This window comes from Maniola hyperantus, chromosome 25 (genome assembly GCF_902806685.2).
Source record: "Maniola hyperantus chromosome 25, iAphHyp1.2, whole genome shotgun sequence".
Taxonomy (NCBI): Eukaryota; Metazoa; Arthropoda; class Insecta; order Lepidoptera; family Nymphalidae; genus Maniola; species Maniola hyperantus.
In genome coordinates, this window is record NC_048560.1 from 6,575,349 (window position 1) to 6,596,709 (window position 21,361).

The 21,361-nt window shown below is 39.5% G+C and overlaps 1 protein-coding gene across 2 annotated transcripts in view; it reads left to right on the forward strand.

The window, feature by feature from the left end:
* The window catches only part of so (sine oculis), a 35,534-nt gene extending 14,523 nt beyond the window's left edge, over nucleotides 1-21,011 (forward strand). For both annotated transcript variants that reach the window (XM_069507264.1, XM_034981577.2), the window contains 5 exons: nucleotides 5,300-5,510; nucleotides 6,485-6,612; nucleotides 7,774-7,878; nucleotides 9,433-9,491; nucleotides 17,684-21,011. In XM_069507264.1, coding sequence (XP_069363365.1) covers nucleotides 5,300-5,510; nucleotides 6,485-6,612; nucleotides 7,774-7,878; nucleotides 9,433-9,491; nucleotides 17,684-17,822 — 642 coding nt within the window. In that variant the 3' untranslated portion in view covers nucleotides 17,823-21,011. The remainder of the gene's footprint in view (nucleotides 1-5,299; nucleotides 5,511-6,484; nucleotides 6,613-7,773; nucleotides 7,879-9,432; nucleotides 9,492-17,683) is intronic.
* Nucleotides 21,012-21,361: the final 350 nt, after the last annotated feature.

Genomic DNA, 21,361 nt, shown 5'->3' on the forward strand with positions numbered 1-21,361 from the left:
GGTACGAGAGACCGTGACGAAATAATGAGCTTTGAGGGTTCCCATTATCATCGCGTAGTTAATTTAAACATTCAATGATGTTGTAGTTATTATGTTTTTTTTTAATTAAGTTTGGAAATTTAATAATAACAGACAAAGTAATTTATTTTTAGCTTTAATTTAATGTTTTTTTTTTACTTTTAATTTAGATAGAAAAAAATATTTCTTTCTAGGTATACACTTTGGAAGTGTCTCTTGCGCATGTGTGATGCCATAGATCTTGTGGGGGGTATCCCACACGTATGGGTTTGATGAAAAAAATTTTTTGTGTTTCAGTTCTAAGTATGGGGAACCCCAAAATTTATTGTTTTTTTTTCTATTTTTGTGTAAAACAGAATACATCTACTTACCAAGTTTCGACATATAGCTCTTATAGTTTCGGAAAAAAGTGGCTGTGACATACGGACGGACAGACAGACATGACGAATCTATAAGGGTTCCGTTTTTTGCCATTCGGCTACGGAACCCTAAAAAAGTGCGTTGATAGATCAGTCAATCAGTCAGTCAGTCACCTTTTGCTTTTATGCATTTGGACTAATCAATACTCATATTATATTATAATCAATACCCATATTATAAATGCGAAAGTGTGTATGTTTGTTGGTTGGTTGGTTTATTGGTTTGTTCATTTGTCCTTCAATCATGTCGCAACGGAGCAATGAATCGACGTGATTTTGTGTATGGCTATAGTTAAAGGCCTGGAGAGTGATATAGACTACCTTTAATACCGGGAAATCAAAAACTTAAATAAAGTTACTTAAATAAACTTAAATCTTTAAAACGCTACATCGTTCCTCAGAAGCTTATGGTCTTATAAGGGTTCTGTTTATTGTCTTGACGTAGGGGTGCGCAGTAAAACATCACAATAACAATCAACACACGCTCTCGTATCTCATTATGTTCACCTCTGCCTACGCCACCCTCGCCTCGCTGCAAATTACTGGTAACTGATATCACACGCCTTTGGGGATCTACATATACCTGCCACAGTTCACGACAGTTAGGGAACTTCTAACAAAAAGTCGAGGCTTCGGCGTCACTGGCAGGCGTCAAATGTTAGTACATTTGACGCAGGTAGCAGGCAGCGTTAAATAAGCCCTATTTTTCTTTGATTTTACGTCACCATAGCCCAATATCTCTATCCCTACATAGTATAAAACAAATTCACTTCCCGCCGTCTGTCCTATGTACGCTTGGATCTTTTAAACCGCGCAACGGATTTTCATCAATAGATAGAGTGATTCAAGAGGAAGGTTTATAATATATTGTATAGTTTAATATTGTTTTCTGTGAATTTGTTGAAATATGACGGTAATTGTTTAAGATGTCGGAAGAAGTCAAGCATACTAAGAGCTTTCATCGCAGATTCAAGGTACATATTATATGCCTCTGAATCGTCAGAGGCATCTACCTTGAATAATAATAAATAAATAAATGAAATTAATAAATGAAGTACGAAAGTCTGATAAGCTGTGACTACGAGTACCCGTCATGCTCAGAGGCATCTACCTTGAATAATAATAAATAAATAAATAAATAAATGAAATGAATAAATGAAGTACGAAAGTCTGATAAGCTGTGACTACGAGTACCCGTCATGCTCAGAGGCATCTACCTTGAATAATAATAAATAAATAAATAAATAAATGAAATGAATAAATGAAGTACGAAAGTCTGATAAGCTGTGACTACGAGTACCCGTCATGCTCAGAGGCATCTACCTTGAATAATAATAAATAAATAAATAAATAAATGAAATGAATAAATGAAGTACGAAAGTCTGATAAGCTGTGACTACGAGTACCCGTCATGCTCAGAGGCATCTACCTTGAATAATAATAAATAAATAAATAAATAAATGAAATGAATAAATGAAGTACGAAAGTCTGATAAGCTGTGACTACGAGTACCCGTCATGCTCAGAGGCATCTACCTTGAATAATAATAAATAAATAAATAAATAAATGAAATGAATAAATGAAGTACGAAAGTCTGATAAGCTGTGACTACGAGTACCCGTCATGCTCAGAGGCATCTACCTTGAATAATAATAAATAAATAAATAAATAAATGAAATGAATAAATGAAGTACGAAAGTCTGATAAGCTGTGACTACGAGTACCCGTCATGCTCAGAGGCATCTACCTTGAATAATAATAAATAAATAAATAAATAAATGAAATGAATAAATGAAGTACGAAAGTCTGATAAGCTGTGACTACGAGTACCCGTCATGCTCAGAGGCATCTACCTTGAATAATAATAAATAAATAAATAAATAAATGAAATGAATAAATGAAGTACGAAAGTCTGATAAGCTGTGACTACGAGTACCCGTCATGCTCAGAGGCATCTACCTTGAATAATAATAAATAAATAAATAAATAAATGAAATGAATAAATGAAGTACGAAAGTCTGATAAGCTGTGACTACGAGTACCCGTCATGCTCAGAGGCATCTACCTTGAATAATAATAAATAAATAAATAAATAAATGAAATGAATAAATGAAGTACGAAAGTCTGATAAGCTGTGACTACGAGTACCCGTCATGCTCAGAGGCATCTACCTTGAATAATAATAAATAAATAAATAAATAAATGAAATGAATAAATGAAGTACGAAAGTCTGATAAGCTGTGACTACGAGTACCCGTCATGCTCAGAGGCATCTACCTTGAATAATAATAAATAAATAAATAAATAAATGAAATGAATAAATGAAGTACGAAAGTCTGATAAGCTGTGACTACGAGTACCCGTCATGCTCAGAGGCATCTACCTTGAATAATAATAAATAAATAAATAAATAAATGAAATGAATAAATGAAGTACGAAAGTCTGATAAGCTGTGACTACGAGTACCCGTCATGCTCAGAGGCATCTACCTTGAATAATAATAAATAAATAAATAAATAAATGAAATGAATAAATGAAGTACGAAAGTCTGATAAGCTGTGACTACGAGTACCCGTCATGCTGTTAACATGCGAATTGACAAGCGCATAATTAATGCTTTTAAACACTAGTTGCATTAGGGAGCCGCATCATACGCAACCCTAGAATTGTCTTTATTCTTTTGTGCACGGCTTTTAAAATACCCCACTCATTATTTTAGGGTTTAGGGTTATTTATTAAATATCTCTACTTTTGCACTTTTTCCGATACAAGTTAGCCCTTGACTGCAATCTCACATGGCGGTAAGTGATGATGCAGTGTAAGATGGAAGCGGGCTAACATGGAAGGAGTATGGCAGTTTTTATTAAACCCAAACACCTTTGGTTTCTACACGGTATGGTATCGGAACGCTAAATCGCTTGGCGGCACGGCTTTACCGGTAGGGTGGTAAGGGTAACTAGCCACGGCCGAAACCTCCCACCAGACCAGACCAGAAATTTAGAAATTGTCAAATTCCTAACCCCTGCCAGGAATCGAACCCAGGACCTCCCACTAATAAGACCACGCAGCGCTTAACACTGCGCCAGGGAGGTCCTTATTAACTAATGCTTTGAAACACTAGAATTGCATAAGGGAGCCACATCATATGCAAACCCTATACAATCAGTTATCTTTATTCTTTTGTACACGTTTTTTAAAAATACCCCACTCATTATTTTAGGGCTATTTTTTAAAATATCTACTTTTTCACTTATATAACAGAGTAAACTAGAGTGAGGGAGCTCTCGGTTTGATCCTGAATCGACGATATTATGTCAAATATTAGGCTATGGGGTGACGTGAAATCAAAGAAAATTAATGGGCTACAGACTAATTAATGGGACACGACAGACAGACAGACAACAAAGTCATCCTATAATGGTACCGTTTTTCCTTTTGAGGTACGGAACCCTACAAAAAAGCGGACCCCCTTTTGCACATTCGTCGCTGAGGTAGTGTTTCTACTTTCTACTATCTTATGTTGATTTAGGTAAAGCAAAAACTCCCGGACATCCTTTAGCATGTGCAAACCTTGGTGTCAACAGACTTTGTATTGCGAATGTTTGCGACCACCCTTAGGACATGAAGAAAAAAAATTTCAAGTTTGAAAAAAAAAAGAATATCAGCCATTTTTATTTTTTTTAATAGGAAACCAACGGTATGAAAGATTAAAAAAAAATTTAAACTAAGCTGATACCCGCGACTTCGTCTGCGTGGAATTAGATTTTTTTAAATCCCGTGGGAACTCTTTGATTTTCCGGGATAAAAAGTAGCCTATCTCACTCAGTTACCAGTTAGACCTAGTTAGGTCATCCCGGCGTCTCTAATAATTGAGCAGTAAAGTCAAAAGACCTCAAGTAGAAGAAGCGCCGGAATAGACTATGTCATGTGTGGCACAACCCGAAAAAACCGGCCAAGTGCGAGTCAGGCTCGCGCAATGAGGGTCCCGTACTTCAGTCGTATTTTTTCGACATTTTGCTCGATAATTCAAAAATTATGATGCATAAAAATAAATAAAAATCTGTTTTAGAATGTACAGGTGAAGACCTTTCATATGATACCCCACTTGATATAGTCACTCACTTCGAAAGTTGAAAATACTAATTATTAGTTCATGACCACAATTTAATTTTTTTTGTGTGATCTAACCCTAAATTCACGGTTTTCAGATTTTTCCCCAAATGTCAGCTATAAGATCTACCTACCTGCCAAATTTCATGATTCTAGGTCAACGGGAAGTACCCTGTAGGTTTCTTGACAGACAGACAGACAACAAAGTGATCCTATAAGGGTTCCGTTTTTCCTTTTGAGGTACGGAACCCTAAAAAAGGTCCCGACTCAGCATAAATGCTATATATGTCTTGCATAAGTTACTGGAACTAAAGTGGAACTGTTATATTTTATTTTATCTAAATATATAAAAGAAAAAGGTGACTGACTGACCGACTGACTGACTGACTGACTGACTGACTGACTGACTGATCTATCAACGCACAGCTCAAACTACTGGACGGATCGGGCTGAAATTTAGCATGCAGATAGCTATTATGACGTAGGCATCCGCTAAGAAAGGATTTTTGAAAATTCAACCCCTAAGGGGGTGTAATGGGGGTTTGAAATTTCTGTAGTCCACGCGGACGAAGTCGCGAGCATACGCTAGTTTATTTTATTTTTGTAGAGACAAACAGTTACAATTAGTTAACTAGATAGTATATATATAAAAACACTTAAACCAAAGCAGTCTCCAATGAGAAATTAACACTTATAATAAAGAATTATATATAGCAAGCATATAATATATGTAGCAAGTTTTCCATCCCCAGGTCCTGCAGCAAGCCGGTAACATCGAGCGGCTGGGCCGCTTCCTGTGGTCCCTGCCCGCCTGTGAACGCCTGCATGCTCACGAGTCTGTCCTCAAAGCCAAGGCCATGGTGGCCTTCCACCGAGGCAACTTCAAGGAGCTCTACCGATTGTTGGAGTCTCACAACTTCAGCGCTCACAACCATGCCAAGCTGCAGAACCTTTGGCTCAAAGGTACGTGAGATTCTTTACAATCATCATCATGATCAACCCTTCACCGGCTCACTACAGAGCACAGGTCTCCTCTCAGAGTGAGAAGGGTTTTGGCCATACTCTACCACGCTGGCCAAGTGCGGATTGGCAGACTTCACACACCTTTGAGAACATTATGGAGAACTCTCAGGCATGCAGGTTTCCTCACGATATGTTTTCCTTCACCGTTAAGGCTAGTGATATTTTAATTTCTTAAAAACGCAGATAATCCGAAAAGTTAGAGGTGCGTGCCCGGGATCGAACCCCCGACCTCCGATTGGAAGACGGAAGTCCTAACCACTAGGCTACCACAGCTTACAATACACCTTGAAAAATTTCACTCGCTTCGCTCGCGCTTCAACCAATCCGTCGCTGGCTCATTGAGCACGGGTATCCTCTCAGATAGAGAAGGGTTTGGTCTTAGGCTATATTCCGCCACGCTGGTCAAGTGCAGATTGGCAGAGTTCACACACCCTTGAGGGCATTATGGAGAACTCTCGCACGATACTACCTATCCTTTATCTCTTAAATATTTTTTTTCAAGTAAGCCGCCATTACAAGTTCTTTTGAAATGTCACCATAATGTAGATCTTACTAGCTTATGCTCGCGACTTCATCCGCGTGGACTACACAAATTTCAAACCCCTATTTGACCCCCTTAGTGGTTTCAAAAATCCTTTCTTAGCGGATGCCTACGTCATAATAGCTGTCTGCATGCCAAATTTCAGCCCGATCCGTCCAGTATAGTTTGAGCTGTGCGTTTACAGATCAGTCAGTCAGTCAGTCAGTCACCTTTTTTGTACTTACCTAGACGATACCCGGCTGTACTCAGTCGACGTAGGCCCGACTGGTTTCGAACCCATCTGGGATCCGGGGTCCTTTTTCACAGGGACCAGCTCACGACACTCACGATAGTTTAAACGCTAAAATGACTTGTGACCTGTTTTGTTACGCAGCCCATTACATGGAAGCAGAGAGGTTGAGAGGGCGACCACTAGGCGCAGTTGGCAAATACAGGGTGAGACGCAAGTTTCCCTTACCCAGGACGATATGGGATGGAGAGGAGACGTCTTATTGTTTTAAGGTAAGTTTAATTTTTTTTTATAAAAGAATATTAGCCTGTAGCCATGTTAAATAATCTAATACTCCCGCCCATGGACTAGATATAATATTCCCTTATCTGTGCTCCCGCCTAATACTAATATTCCCCTTTCCTGTCCAACTAAGCGTCAAGCTTGTGCTAGGAGCAGGCGCGGATCCAGCTCTCAAAAAAGGTTGTGGGCACAGCCACCCGAAAGTTGGCCAAATGCGAGTCGGTTTTCTATTCAGCCCAAGTTTTTGGGCTGGGACCCTGTGGGTTGACCCTAAGAACTGTACCGCCACAAAATTAATAATAATTCTAGATATTCGCAATTTGATAAAACGATCACTAAGTATTTTTACGCCACTGTCTATTAGGTTTGTGGGCATGCCCATCGTGCCCTCTACGGTAGATCCGCGCTTGGCTAGGAGTAGGTACGACAATAGTGCAGCGCGCGGGGTTTGAACCGTCGACCTTTCGGTTTTCAGTCCACTCCTTTACTGGTTGAGCTATTGAGGCTCAATTACCTACTAAGAAAGTTCATCATCATCAACATCGTAATATGAATGACCTTCCAGCATCACTTTTCTACTCCATTACGATATTTGACAAGTAGTCAAATCAGTAACTTTTATCAAACGTCGTATTGTCGTATCTGCTCCTAGCACAAGCTTTACATTTACTTGGAGGGAAAGGGGAAACATGGCTAATATTTTTTTTTTAAAGCAGTAACAACCTTCTATTTTGTAGTAGGTAGACACTCATCATCATCATCATGATTAACCCATCACCGCCCGGCTCAATATAGAGCTCGGCGGGGTGATTACGTATCTCGCGACAGGCTTGCTACAGGCGTAAGACTTGCGATCATTGCTGTCAAACGTCACACGTAACAGCGGCTAGAGAGAGACAGAAATAGCCACAAAGCAAAATAAGAAGAAGAAGACGAGAGACAGCAAATGAACTGTTGCATTGACTGCAATGTTTTACGTAATCACCCCGCCGGTCTCCTCTCAGAGTGTGAGGGGTCTACCACGCTGGCCAAGCGCGATTGGCACACTTTGACCTCCGACCTCCGATTAGGAGGCGGACGTCCCAACCAATATAACTTAGAGTAGGTATTACAGAGATATAATTGACTATAAGAAGTATTTTGTCGAACAGGAAAAATCCCGATCAGTACTCCGAGACTGGTATCTTCACAATCCATATCCTTCGCCGCGGGAAAAGAGAGAACTGGCTGAAACCACAGGCTTAACTACCGTTCAGGTAAGTTTCACTAATTAACAGGTAAAGTAAAACAAACCTACTGGTACCTTCGCAAACTGTATACAAGCATAACTGCCAAAGAAGAGATAACTGGCTGCAAATACAGACTTAACAACTGTTCTGGTAAGTTTCACTAATTAACAGGTAGGTAAATCAGTTAAAGTAAAACAAAACTTCTCAAACTGCATACGAACATAACAGCCAAAGAAGAGAGGAACTGGCTGAAACCACAGACTTAACTACCGTTCAGGTAAGTTTCACTAATTAACACGTAAAAATGTTTTAAAGAGAGTGTATATAGTCTGTACAAAATGACTCCTCACGCGCCATTTTAACTGTATGGGTCAACTGTCATGTCAAAAGTACGGTTCACCTAATTAGTAAACAATAATTGTTTCCTAGGTCAGTGGGTTCACCTATAAAATAAGGACTAAAATCGTGGGTAAATTGCGACAAGCCTTTTTTTGCGCGTGGCGAAAATCGTAACTAACGTTGCCGTCAAGTGTCCCCTTTGTTCTTGTTTGAATAGTCTATGGCTGAAATCTATAGAGCGTACTTTGACTTTGCTCAGACTTAAGTGTTAGTTAAAAAGAGACAGATTTATCTAAGCGATATAGCGCTGTCTCGTTTTAACAGTGTCTAAAGTCTGAGCAAAGTCTAAGCACGCTCTATAGATTTCAGCATAAGTGACAATAGAGCTGCAATAGAGTAAGAACAACGGTGTTCTCCAACAGCGCCCCCTGTCAATGTCATTCAAGTGCCAAAAGAGCCTTGTTACCTCTATGCTTGTCACACTGTACTTTGTTTGACATGAAATTTGACACAAAGTTTTTTTTTTTAATATCTTTATTTTTAAAGGGCTTTTATACACTAACAATTTATTACTTAAAGTTAAAATGGCGCGTGAGGAGTTAAATTTTACGCGTTATAACCGTGGTCACCTAGGTAGGTAAGTTCAGTTCAAACTTTTTATCCGCGGCCATTTTGCGGTGAGGTAACACGACACCTGCCTACCGCTTCCTCAAAACCCAATAGATTATGTTACAGCCAAGTTTGTTCTAAAACAACTTCATACAATACGGTTTCGATTTGATTTTTGTAATAGAGACCTGTTTTGATGGCTACTCGAAGTTTGGATATCTAATAACAATGTACATACCTATCTAGGTAGGTATACCTAATTAATAGGACTGTACCTAGTTATAAGATGATGTGTTTTTTTATAGTGGTAGTTTATGGGGCTAGAATTCATTATTGAAGAGAATAATTAAAAAATCATGATTTTTATTTATTTTTAACGTCATTAATTATTAACATAACCGCCTGTACGGAAAGCGATTGATGACGTCACAACACAAGGCGTAAACGACAAATATTTTTCAATTTTCAAAGTTTATAGTTTAAACTCTTATATAATTATTTATACCCGAAGCTAGACATACCTAATCGGTTTCTAATGTTTCCATGCTAAAATCGCTCAATATATTAGATAGGTATTTCCTTAATAAAATCACATCGATGGAAAAATCAAAATATGTTTTTTTTGGATTTCAGGTGTCAAACTGGTTCAAAAACAGACGACAAAGAGACAGACAAGCAGAACACAAAGATAGGTACTATATTATTATTATTATACTACCGACCAGCCCCGGCTTCGCACGGGTAGCTTATTAAATTTTCATAGGGATCTCTATTATTTTTTAAAATAAAATATAGCCTGTGTCACTCAGGAATAATGTAGCTTTCTACTGGTAAAAGAATTTTCAAAATCGGTTTAGTAGCTCTAGAGATTACCCCTTACAAACACACTTTACCTATAATATTATAAGGCATATTCCAATAGGAAAAAACTCCTGAAATTAAAGATAATAAAAAAAACACACTTTACCTCTTTATTATAATACTAGCTGACCCGCCCCGGCTTCGCTCGGGTGGAATTTAGAAAATAGACGTGGGAGTTGAATTTCCAAAAATCCTGAAACACGTATTTCTTCATTTGTGACCGAAACCCCAAATACAAATTTTCATGCAAATAACTTGAAAAATGACTGACTTTCGTACAAACTTTCATCCCCTATTTAACCCACTTAGGGGTAGAATTTCGAAAAATCCTTTCTTAGTGGATAGCTACTGTTTACAAAGAACACACCCTCCAAATTTCATGTCTCTAGGACCAGCGGTTTAGGCTGTGCGTTGATATATATGTCAGTTAGTCAGTCAGGACTTTGAAATTTATATATACAGATGTATAAGAACTAGCTTATGCTCGCAATGTCGTCCGCGTGGGAAAAACCCCTATTTTACCCCCTTGGGGTTGAATTTTCAGTGATCCTTTCCTAGCTGATGTATACGTCATCTTAATAGCTATCTGCGTGCCAAATTTCAGCCCGATCCATCCAGTAGTTTGAGCTGTGCGTTGATAGATCAGTCAATCAGTCAGCTTTTCCTTTACAGATATAGATTATTTCATAGCTTATCATTTTATTGTGTTTATTAAGACATCTTTGCTAATGTAATTAGTTTAGGCGTCCTGTAGGCGGCAGTGGTAACTGGTAGGTATGCAGGCTTGGATGAATAATTAGTGTGCTGCAGGTCATAGAAGCATAACTAACTTTTTTTTTTTTTTTAATTATTAGTAGATAGTACCTAGAACTGTTGGTTGTAACTTGTATGACTTGAGCGTCCAAATGTTTTTTTTTTATCTTTTGTTTTTCCGTTTTTAGCTTTAGCCTAAGGTAGGTACTAGCCTGTAATGATTCAATCGGGGCCGATTCTCTAGTACACAATCTCTAAACTAAACTAAATTAATAGGTCTAAATCTAGTGCTCTCCTTTTCCGCAAGCAACATTATGAAAGGGATAGCAATAGATTTAGACGTGTCATTTTAGTTTAGTTTAGAGATTGTGTACAACGGAATTAGCCACAATGCTTATTTTTTTAGGAGCTGCCCGTAAATAGGTTCCTATTGGTAACTATCGTTTACCCTGGCTGTAAACCCTGTACGTAACCAGTAGGGCTATTGTCTAAAACCTGCATCAATCATTATTACAATCTCAATTGTTCTGATTGGTTGAATTTGTGGAATTCTTGTTGCAACACTGCATTGTAGCTAATAGTGAGCGAGCATTAACCAATCAGAGATGATTGCGATCGTGACATTGTAGCTGTCAAACAACCGCGGTAGGGCCACAGGGTATATAAGCGCGACTGGTCGAGATGACAAAGGGGGAGGAAACGCCCCGCACACCCGCACAGCCACCACGCTAACCCGGTGCGGGCGAGCGCAGGCGTGCGGGGCGTCCCCGATTGCCATGACGACCTCCCTGGCGCAGTGGTAAGCGCTGTGGTCTTATAAGTGGCAGGTCCCGGGTTCGGTTCCTGGCAGGGATTTGGAATTTTATAATTTCTAAATTTCTGGTCTGGTCTGGTGGGAGGCTTCGGCCGTGGCTAGTTACTACCCTAGCGGCAAGGCCGTGCCGGAAAGCGGCACACCAAAGGGGCATGGGTTTATTAAAAACTGCCATACCCCTTCCAGGTGAGCCCGCTTCCATCTTCGACTGCATCGTCACTTACCACCAGGTGAGATTGCAGTCAAGGGCTAACTTGTATCTGACTAAAAAAAAACCTGTCGCGAACACTATAATGATTGTGATCTACAAGCGATGATAGCCAAGGTTGTAATGTGCGTCGGTTTCCTAATCGGAGGTCGGGGGTTCGATCCCGGACCTCTAACTTTTCAGAGTTATGTGCGTATTCGTTTTGGGAAGGGTTTCGCTGTGACCAAAACCCTTCTCATTGTTAGAAGAGACCCGTGCTCTGTAGTGAGCCGGCGATAGGTTGATCATGATGATGATGGACTAGATACGAATTAACACATTTTATAAAGTCGGTTAAGAAAATGGAAATTGTGTAGGTAAAATAGAAATTACATTTCTGTATTGCAAGTTGGACTTTAAGTTTAAGGCAATAAGTCATATTTTCAATAGCAACTGATGTTTGTATAAAACAGTATCAGGTTACGAAGCCTAGCACATGGTTGGGTGAACGTTTGACGACCTCTGGCCCAGTGGTGTGATGTCCAGGGTTCGATTCCTGATGGGGTTCGTTGTTGTTATCGGATGTCCACAGCTGGATATACTAGATTTGACGACCTCCCTGGCGTAGTGGTGAGCGCTGTGGTCTTAATAGTGGGAGGTCCTGGGTTCGATTCCTGGCAGGGGTTTGGAATTTTATAATTTCTAAATTTCTGGTCTGGTCTGGTGGGAGGCTTAGGCCGTGGCTATTTACCACCCTACCGGCAAAGCCGTGCCGCCAAGCGATTTAGCGTTCCGGTACGATGCCGTGTAGAAACCAAAGGGGTATGGGTTTAATAAAAACTGCCATACCCCTTCCAGGTTAGCCCGCTATCATCTTAGACTGCATCATCACTTACCACCAGGTGAGATTGCAGTCAAGGGCTAACTTGTATCTGAATAAAAAAAATAAAAAAAAAACTTAGCTCATTTGTAAGGATTCTTATACTGTCGTATATCTAAAATATCTGCAATTTCACGATGCCGTACAGAAATTGAGGGGCATGGTATGGGTTTCATAAACCTGCCATACCTACCCCTTTCAAGTCACCCCGCTTCCATCTTAGACTGCATAATCACTTACCATCAGGTGAGATCGCAGTAAAGCAAAGCTATGTTCCAAGTTGGGTCTATTTAGAAAAGCAAAGCTATAATATGTTCCTAGTTGGGTCTATTCATTGAATTATAAAGTACTAAAGGAAACATAAGTTGTACCTACCTATGTACCTGATTGTTTCATACTCGGTACTCCTCTTTCTTGAAGTCGGTTACAGTTTGAAAATAATTCAGTTTATTTCCCTTACACAAACAAGACTAAAGTGTTTGCGATGTGAGAGAGACGTCGCTATATGAGTGAGCGAGACCGCCTCACGTAACCTGACACCACCACATCTGCGCTCTAAAAGCGACCAGAGTCGGACTCTAAACAATGTTGTGGAATTTAAATACTTTATTATAACTAGTTTATGCTCGCGACTTCGTCCGCGTGGACTACACAAATTACAAACCCCTATTTCACCCCGTTAGCGGTTGAATTTTCATAAATCCTTTCTTAGCGGATGCCTACGTCATAATAGCTCTGAATGCCAAATTGCAGCCCGATCCGTCCAGTAGTTTGAGCTATGCGTTGATAGATCAGTCAGTCAGTCATCTATTCCTTTTATATACCTACCTACTAGCTTATGCTCGCGACTTCGTTCGCATAGACTTTATAAATTTCGAACACCTTTTTTACCCCCTTAGGGGTTGAATTTTCTAAAATTCTTTAGGGGATGCCTACGTCATAATAGCTATCTGCATACCAAATTTCAGCCCGATCCGTCTAGTAGTTTGAGCTGTGCGTTGATAGATCAGTCAGTCAGTCATCTTTTTCCTTCTATATATGTATTTAGATGTGTATCTATTTTACTGTCGCCATTTTATCACCTTGGGACCCCAACGTCTACCTATAGGTTTTTCGGAGTATGTAGGTACCCTGTCCATTGCCACTATAGCTTATCCAAGCCGTTAAGCTTTAATGAGAGCGATTACTCTGATCTACTACGGAACGGATCTCCTCATTCCTGGAGAGATTCCAAGCATAGTTTTAAGGAATTAAATTAGCAATTAAGGATGTAATATCAAATTCTGCCTAGTTATAGTTTATACTTTAGTCGATTTTAGTTCTGTGTTCCATAAGTTTATCTACCTAGTTAGTTTTAAATACTCTGTGCCTAGTTTTCATATGCGTACTATGCCCGTGTGTTGTGGACATAATTTTTATTATAAGTGTTAATTTCTCATTGGAGACTGCTTTGGTTTAAGTGTTTTTATATATATACTATCTATTTATCTAATTGTAACTGTTTATCTCTACAAAATAAATTAAATTAAATTAAATTAAAATAGCTCTCTCCATTGCCCTCTGAGTGACTGAGCTTTCTTGTGAAGCCCATACTTAGCACCATGTCTCAGATTCATGTCATCGCTGGCAACACGAACTGTTCGAAGACTAAAATAAATTAAATTGAATCTAAATCCTCATCGAACACACATAGATAAAAACATACATACATACATAGACTGCCAAAATTTATAACCCTTCCTTTTGGCTTTGCCGTAGTCGGGTAGTAAAAAAGTTCAAACGGGTTTTTTAACCTAAATCCACACGGACGAAATAGCCGAAAAAACAACAAAATATAAAAATTAATATAGATATACTAACATTAAAATCAGCACTAAAAATAAGTTCAAAAGTTCAATATCAAATAAAAAAGTTTTATTTCTTTTCTTTATTTCTTTCTTTCTCAAAAAGAAAAAGTAAAAGTTTAACATCATCTCTGATAATTTTAAATACATTATCAAAAATTGCGGAACCGGCAGGATTCGAACCTGCGTCTTCTGGGTTTCGCGCCCGATGCCTTGACCGCTAGGCCACGGTGGTCTTTTTAAGGTATATTTTATATCTTTATAATGAAGTTAAAAGCTTAAAACCCTATTATCCCCTATCATAGTAGTTACAGATATCAAATAATCAAGCGTCGGCGCCTAATTTCGGGCTCGACGCTGCGCTTTCGCAGGTTGCCATTCTAGCACCTTAGGACCCTAACAGAGCCTAACAGACCCTAAAGATCTCCTCATATCTAATTTGATCACATAGAAAAACTCCAAGCATAGCTCTGTCCATAGTTCGCTGAGTGACTGGGCTTTCTTGTAAGACCCATACTGTTCATATGTCATCACTGGCAACACGCACTGTTTGAAGACTGGGCTGATTATATTATATTTATGTACTTATCTTTATATTTGGTAATGAAGTTAAAAGTTTAAAATCCTATTATCCCCTATCCTGACCTACTCTAGCATACCGCATCAGGTAGTTACAGGTATCAAATAACCAAATGCCGGCGCCATTGTCTCTTCATAACAAAATCTCCTAATTTCTATCTTCGCGCTCGATGGAGTGTGATCTCTCGCTTGGGTGAGCCCTTTGCCGACTTTAAGAGTTCCGAGGGATTAAAAAAACTGATCAAGTGCATGTCAGAATAGCCATAAGACGGTTCCGTAGTCCTTAACATTATAACTCTGTGCAATATGAATATCAGACTACAAAAAACAAGGAGATATAAGTAATGCTAACGCCTGAAACAATTCTCGTCCCTCTGAGTACGGAACCCTAATTTTTATTATTTCTGGGTTAAATAGGAAATGCTGAAAAAACCCGGTTAAGTGCGAGTCGGACTCGTAGGTACAAGAAAGGTTCCGTAACATCGTACAAGAAATAACATTGTTTTGTGATGTAACCAATATATCATTTATTAGTTTACAATACATTGTGACGTTTTTTGAGTTAGGCGAAAACAGATGGACTTACGAATATACCTACTAACAAACATATACCGCTAAAATCGGAGTCGAAATACGGTCCTGTGCGTTGACATAGTTGTTCTTTATGACCTCTCAGACAGACTTAGCTAAATTCTATTTTAATCACACGTCATTTACCTACTCTATTTACTAACTGTTTACCTGCGACTTTGTTCGCGTGAATTTTGTGTGGTTCAACATGCACTTCCCGCCCTCCCATTGCTAAGCAAGCTTGCCCCTTGGTGGTTGGCTTTTCTTGCATGTTTAACAGCGGGAGGGCGGGCGGTGCTTGTTGAACCATACCCTGTTTCCAATTTTCTGTGAATTTTATTTTCCGAGGCCAGATACTTTTTAGGGCTCCGTACTTGAAGGTGGGACCCTATTAATAACCCTCCGCTATCCGTCCGTCCGTCAGCGGGATGTATCTCGTGAACCGTAATACTGTAGAGAGTTGAGATTCGCACAAAGTGTGTATTTCTATTGCCGCTATAACAATCGCCTCAATAGCTCAACCGGTAAAGGAGTGGACTGAAAACCGAAAGGTCGACGGTTCAAACCCCGCCCGTTGCACTATAATTGTCGTACCTACTCCTAGCACAAGCCTGACTGACGCTTAGTTGGAGAGGAAAGGGGAATATTAGTCATTTAACATGGCTAATATTCTTAAAAAAAAAAAAAAAAACAGAATGGCGGCCATGAAAATTAAAAAGTTTTATTTCTTGTACGATGGTACGGAACTCTTCGTGTGCGAGTCCGACTTGCACTTGCCCGGTTTACTAAATAGATGATTTTGTTCTCTAACCAAAATTCCAAAAATTATATTTTATCCCCGAGTCTAGAGCATGAAAAAATTAAAAAAATAACAAAACAGAGATGGCCGCCGCCGGGGTACGGGTATCGGGTTACAGCGAGCTAGGGGCGGGCTGTCGGAGCTGATACGTCATTTTGTGCTTCAGCCTGATTGAACAGGACTACCCATTTTGTGCCAGTAATACCCATATTGACCGAAATATGATACTGGGGCTTCTACGATAATGTTACCGACGATTTTTAGGGTTCCGTACCTCAAAAGGAAAAAGGGACCCTTGTAGGATCACTTCGTTATCTGTCTGTCTATGAAATATGATACTGGGGCTTCTACGATAATGTTACCGACGATTTTTAGGGTTCCGTACCTCAAAAGGAAAAAGGGACCCTTGTAGGATCACTTCGTTATCTGTCTGTCTATGAAATATGATACTGGGGCTTCTACGATAATGTTACCGACAATTTTTAGGGTTCCGTATCTCATAAGGAAAAAAGGACCCTTGTAGGATCACTTCGTTGTCTGTCTGTCTATGAAATATGATACTGGGGCTTCTACGATAATGTTACCGACGATTTTTAGGGTTCCGTACCTCAAAAGGAAAAAGGGACCCTTGTAGGATCACTTCGTTGTCTGTCTGTCTATGAAATAATATGATACTGGGGCTTCTACGACAATGTTACCGATGGTTTTTAGGGTTCCGTACCTTAAAAGGAAAAAAGGGACCCTTGTAGGGCCTACAGGTCTCCTCTCAAAATGAGAAGGGTCTGTGGTCTGGTTGGAGGCTTCGGCCGTGGCTAGTTATCACCCTACCGGCAAAGCCGTGCCGTCAAGCGATTTAGCGTTCCGGTACGATGGCGTGTAGGAACCAAAGGGGTATGGGTTTAATAAAAACTGCCATACCTCTTCCAGGTTAGCCCGCTTCTATCTTAGACTGCATCATCACTTACCACCAGGTGAGATTGCAGTCAAGAGCTAACGTGTATCTGAAAAAATACCACAGATCTAAGATATGCAACTAGGGTGGCCCCTATAAGCCCTCACGCTCAAGCAGAGGTACTTGTGAAATTTTACTCCTAAGTATTTTACATTCGCTTCGGCTATTGTAGCCTAGTCTAGTATACTGCAACGTCGGTTGCATTGCACAATAACTTCAAAAACAAAAATTGTACCTATTATATTTTCAAAACAAATCAATTTTTTCTTTAAAATACCTACTTGAGTCAACATAACCTCACTTTACGTTGTTTGTCAAGATCCCACGTACAAAATACATCTTGACAAACAAAAAAGTGTCCACGGTATCACCGTGTATGACAAAAATGACCATTCGTCACGTTCTAATAAGAGCTTAAATGCATTTAGCTATCTCGCTCTAACTGTAAGAGTCACAATAGGGGTATTTCTACAGGTTTTTCTTCCCCTCTAACTAAACGTAAAGCTTGTGCTAGGAGTAGGTACGACAATAGTGCAACGGGTGGGGTTTGAACCGCCGACTTTTCAGTTTTCAGTCCACTCTTTAATCATTGAGCTATTGAGGTTCAGAGATACACACCTAATGTTAATGTTATCCTCTTTCCAGCGGCGGCACCGGCGACAAGCAGCTAGACTCATCGACCGACGACGACAGCGACGCGCCGCATGCTGCCGCCGCGCACGCGCCGCCCCTCTACCCGCTGTACGAGCACCCGCTCGCGCATCTGCAGTACCACCACTCGTGACAGTACCAGTAGGCGTGAGCGAAGCGAGCGCGGAATTTTCTATTCGAAAGCTCTCTATACCTGAAAAACTCGTGGCACAAAAACTGAAAAATATGAATGTGGCTACTAATTTCTTCATAAAGATCTGCAAACAACCTAATAAACGGCGTTGTGATGCGCCACGACCGGTGTGCACAGAGCTTTATATTTTGACTAACTGATACCCGCGACTTCGTCCGCGGGGAATTAGGTTTTTTAAAAATCCTGTGGGAACTCTGTGATTTTCCTGGATGAAAAGTAGCCTATATCACTCTTTAGGTCTTTATCTATAACCATGCAAAAAATCACGTCAATCCGTTGCACCGTTGCGACGTGATTGAAGGACAAACCAACAAACCAAAAAACCAATAAACCAACAACCAATAAACCAAGAAACAAACACACTTGCGCATTTATAATAAGGGTATTGATTGTCAAAACTATCAAATTGCAATTTTCATATCCAATGAATTGGCAGTTATTTTATTGTAACAAACCTACTGGATACATAATAATTTATTATTTTAAACGAATTGAGTTGCTTACTAAGCAATTTAAATGGCTTAAGTATTACTTATACATGAGCAATACGAATAGTATTCACCATATTATGAGAAGATACCGGGTTCGATTCTCGGGGGATACAAATCAGGAAATGACCGTATGAAATTTGGCTAAATTGCTTACTAAGCAATTTAAATGGCTTAAGTATTACTTATACATGAGAAATACGAATAGTAGTCACCATATTATGAGCGGATACCGGGTTCGATTCTCGGGGAATACAAATCAGGAAATGACCTTATGAAATTTGGCTAAAGCATCATCCACACCTGCGCGACCAAAGCTACTACGAAGCGGGTACGTCAGCCGCGTCCCGCGCCGTCGTGTCCTCCCACGATATTAAAGGCACTATGCACCAGGGTTGTTGCGGATGCCAATACTTTGACATCCGCGGATGCCTGATTTATTTTTTACTAGCTCATGCCCGCGACTTCGTCCGCGTGGAATTAGGTTTTTTAAAAATCCCGTGGGAAATCTTTGATTTTCCGGGATAAAAAGTAGCCTATGTCACTCTCCAGGTCCTTATGTATACCCATGCAAAACATCACATCAATCCGTAGCACCGTTGCGACGTGATTCAAGGACAAACCAATAAACCAACAAACAAACACACTTTCGCATAACAAGGGTACTGATTAGCTAAGTTGCTGACTAATATTCTCCTTTCCCCTCCAATTAGTTAAGCCTAAAGCTTGTGCTAGGAGTAGGTACGACAATAGTGCAACGGGTGGGGTTTGAACCCTACGACCTTTTGGTTTTCAGTCCGCTCCTTTAATCGTTGAGCTATCGATCGAGGTTCTAAATTAATTCATGCGAATTTTTCTCATTTGCGGATGCGGATGCGAATAGCCGTAACACCTCTGTTGTGTACACTTTTTGATTGGTACAAACACGCGCGAGGCACGCGCCATTCTGGCCCCACCCGCTTGCTTTGCAGGTCGTTACTTGTTGCAAATATGAATCCACATCCGTAAAAGCTCCGCATTAATTGCGTGGTGCAGATGAGGACTCTGAATTATTGCGGATGTTTTGCATTTGCGTAACGCCCATGCTATGCACACCTACGCGACTATCTTCGCTTCGCTTTCATGACGCGCAGGTGTGACTGTAGCTTAAAATTTGCCAATTGGACCGTTCTGCAAAACTGCACTACAAAATTTCTGCTTCTTTTTAACCGACTTCCAAAAAGGAGGTTGTTCTCAACTCTGCCCGTTTTTTATATCAAAGTAAATTAATTACCTACTAGGATAAAATGTATTTAAAAAAAGTTTATTAAGTCAATAAATACTGTAACTTTAATTTAATTGTAAATACTAATTAATTAAGTAAGTATAATCATGTAAAACAAAATAACAACTCCTTCTTAGAACATGAGTTTTAGAAGATATGACTAAGAAATAGGTTTAGAACTTTTTGTACACAATTATTATATAATAGATAAGCAATTAAAAAAAAGTAGATAGTTATTTATTAAACAATAAGTAAATAAGTAGGTACTTTACATGTAAGAATATTAAGGTGCAGACAAACTATTGCATTTCGTGTGTCGTAGCGTAATGATCAGTACAGTAGAATTAAGCGGAAAACACCTTTTTTTTAAAAACAATATTAGCCATGTCACAGAATATATAATAGTACTGCCATGTTAAATGACTAATATACCCCTTGCCTCTCCAACTAAGCGTCCGGCTTGTGCTAAGAGTAGGTACGACAATAGTGCAACGGGCGGGGTTTGAACCGGCGACCTTTCGGTTTTCAGTCCACTCCTATACCGGTTGAGCTATTGAGGCTTTCAGGTGGGTCTAATTGAAACAAAAATACTATAGTGAGGGATTTCAATTACCTATATATAATCTCTCAAAGGCTATACTCACGTATTAAGTCGACGTTAGCCCGACTAGTTTTGAACCCATCCGGGATCCTTTGTCAAGGGAGTCAGTTCGCGAACGCGCCGCGGTTGAGACTGCGCGCCGCGCGTGCCGCTGCCCGCACAGCCCGTCGTGAGGGTGGCTGAGGTGGTTTAAACATAAAAATAGTGATTTCTGCTGGAAAATATTAAAATGAAAAATATTTGTCGTTTACGCATTGTGACGTCATTATTCGCTTTCCGTACAGCGGTGACGTAAACAATTAATTATGTTAAAAATAAAGAAAAATCATCGTCTTCAATAATGAATTCTAGCCCCATAAACTACCACTATACAAAAAATCACATCATTTTATTACTACACTCCGAGACCCTATTATGAAAAATTTTACCCTATTTAATATAATAATAATAATATAATCATCTTTATTTCAGATATTACATCCATTTTGTTAGTAAGTGGTAGGATTATCTAGTTTTTCATTAGATTTATTATGAATTTAGATGGTGAACTACTAGTGAATAGTCACTGGTAGTTCACCATTTAAATTCAGTCAGTGTGAACATCTCTCTCCTGTCTCGCACGACATATCAAAACACTGAACAAAGTAATTTGTCTGCACCTTAAGATTATAATGTATTTAAGTGTGTTTTGTATAAATATTAAATACCTATCCTAATGTTAGTTTAAGTGTCGTTATTTAGGGTATTAGTATTTTTAAACTGACGTGTGTTGTTAACAATGTTGTTTTATTTACATCTACCCTCTTCTATAGCGGCGATAGCCTAATGGTTATGATGTCTGGGGTCGGGGGGGCTGGAGTTCGATCCCGAGCATGCACCTCTAACTTTTCTGAGTTAGGGGTAAAAAGTCCCGCAAAGTGCTATTTATTGCGCTGGAACCATGTCTCATTAATATCGAAATGACGTCATTTTGTAATAAAAATATACCATCAGCTCGAAACTTCAGTCTGAGTTCAGTCTAGTGCTGACGTCACTAAAATGGCGGCCATGCGCTTTAGCAATTTGCGGCACTCATATTGCTTTTAAACCAGTAACCAATTTGCTTTAGGATGAAGGAAAACATCGT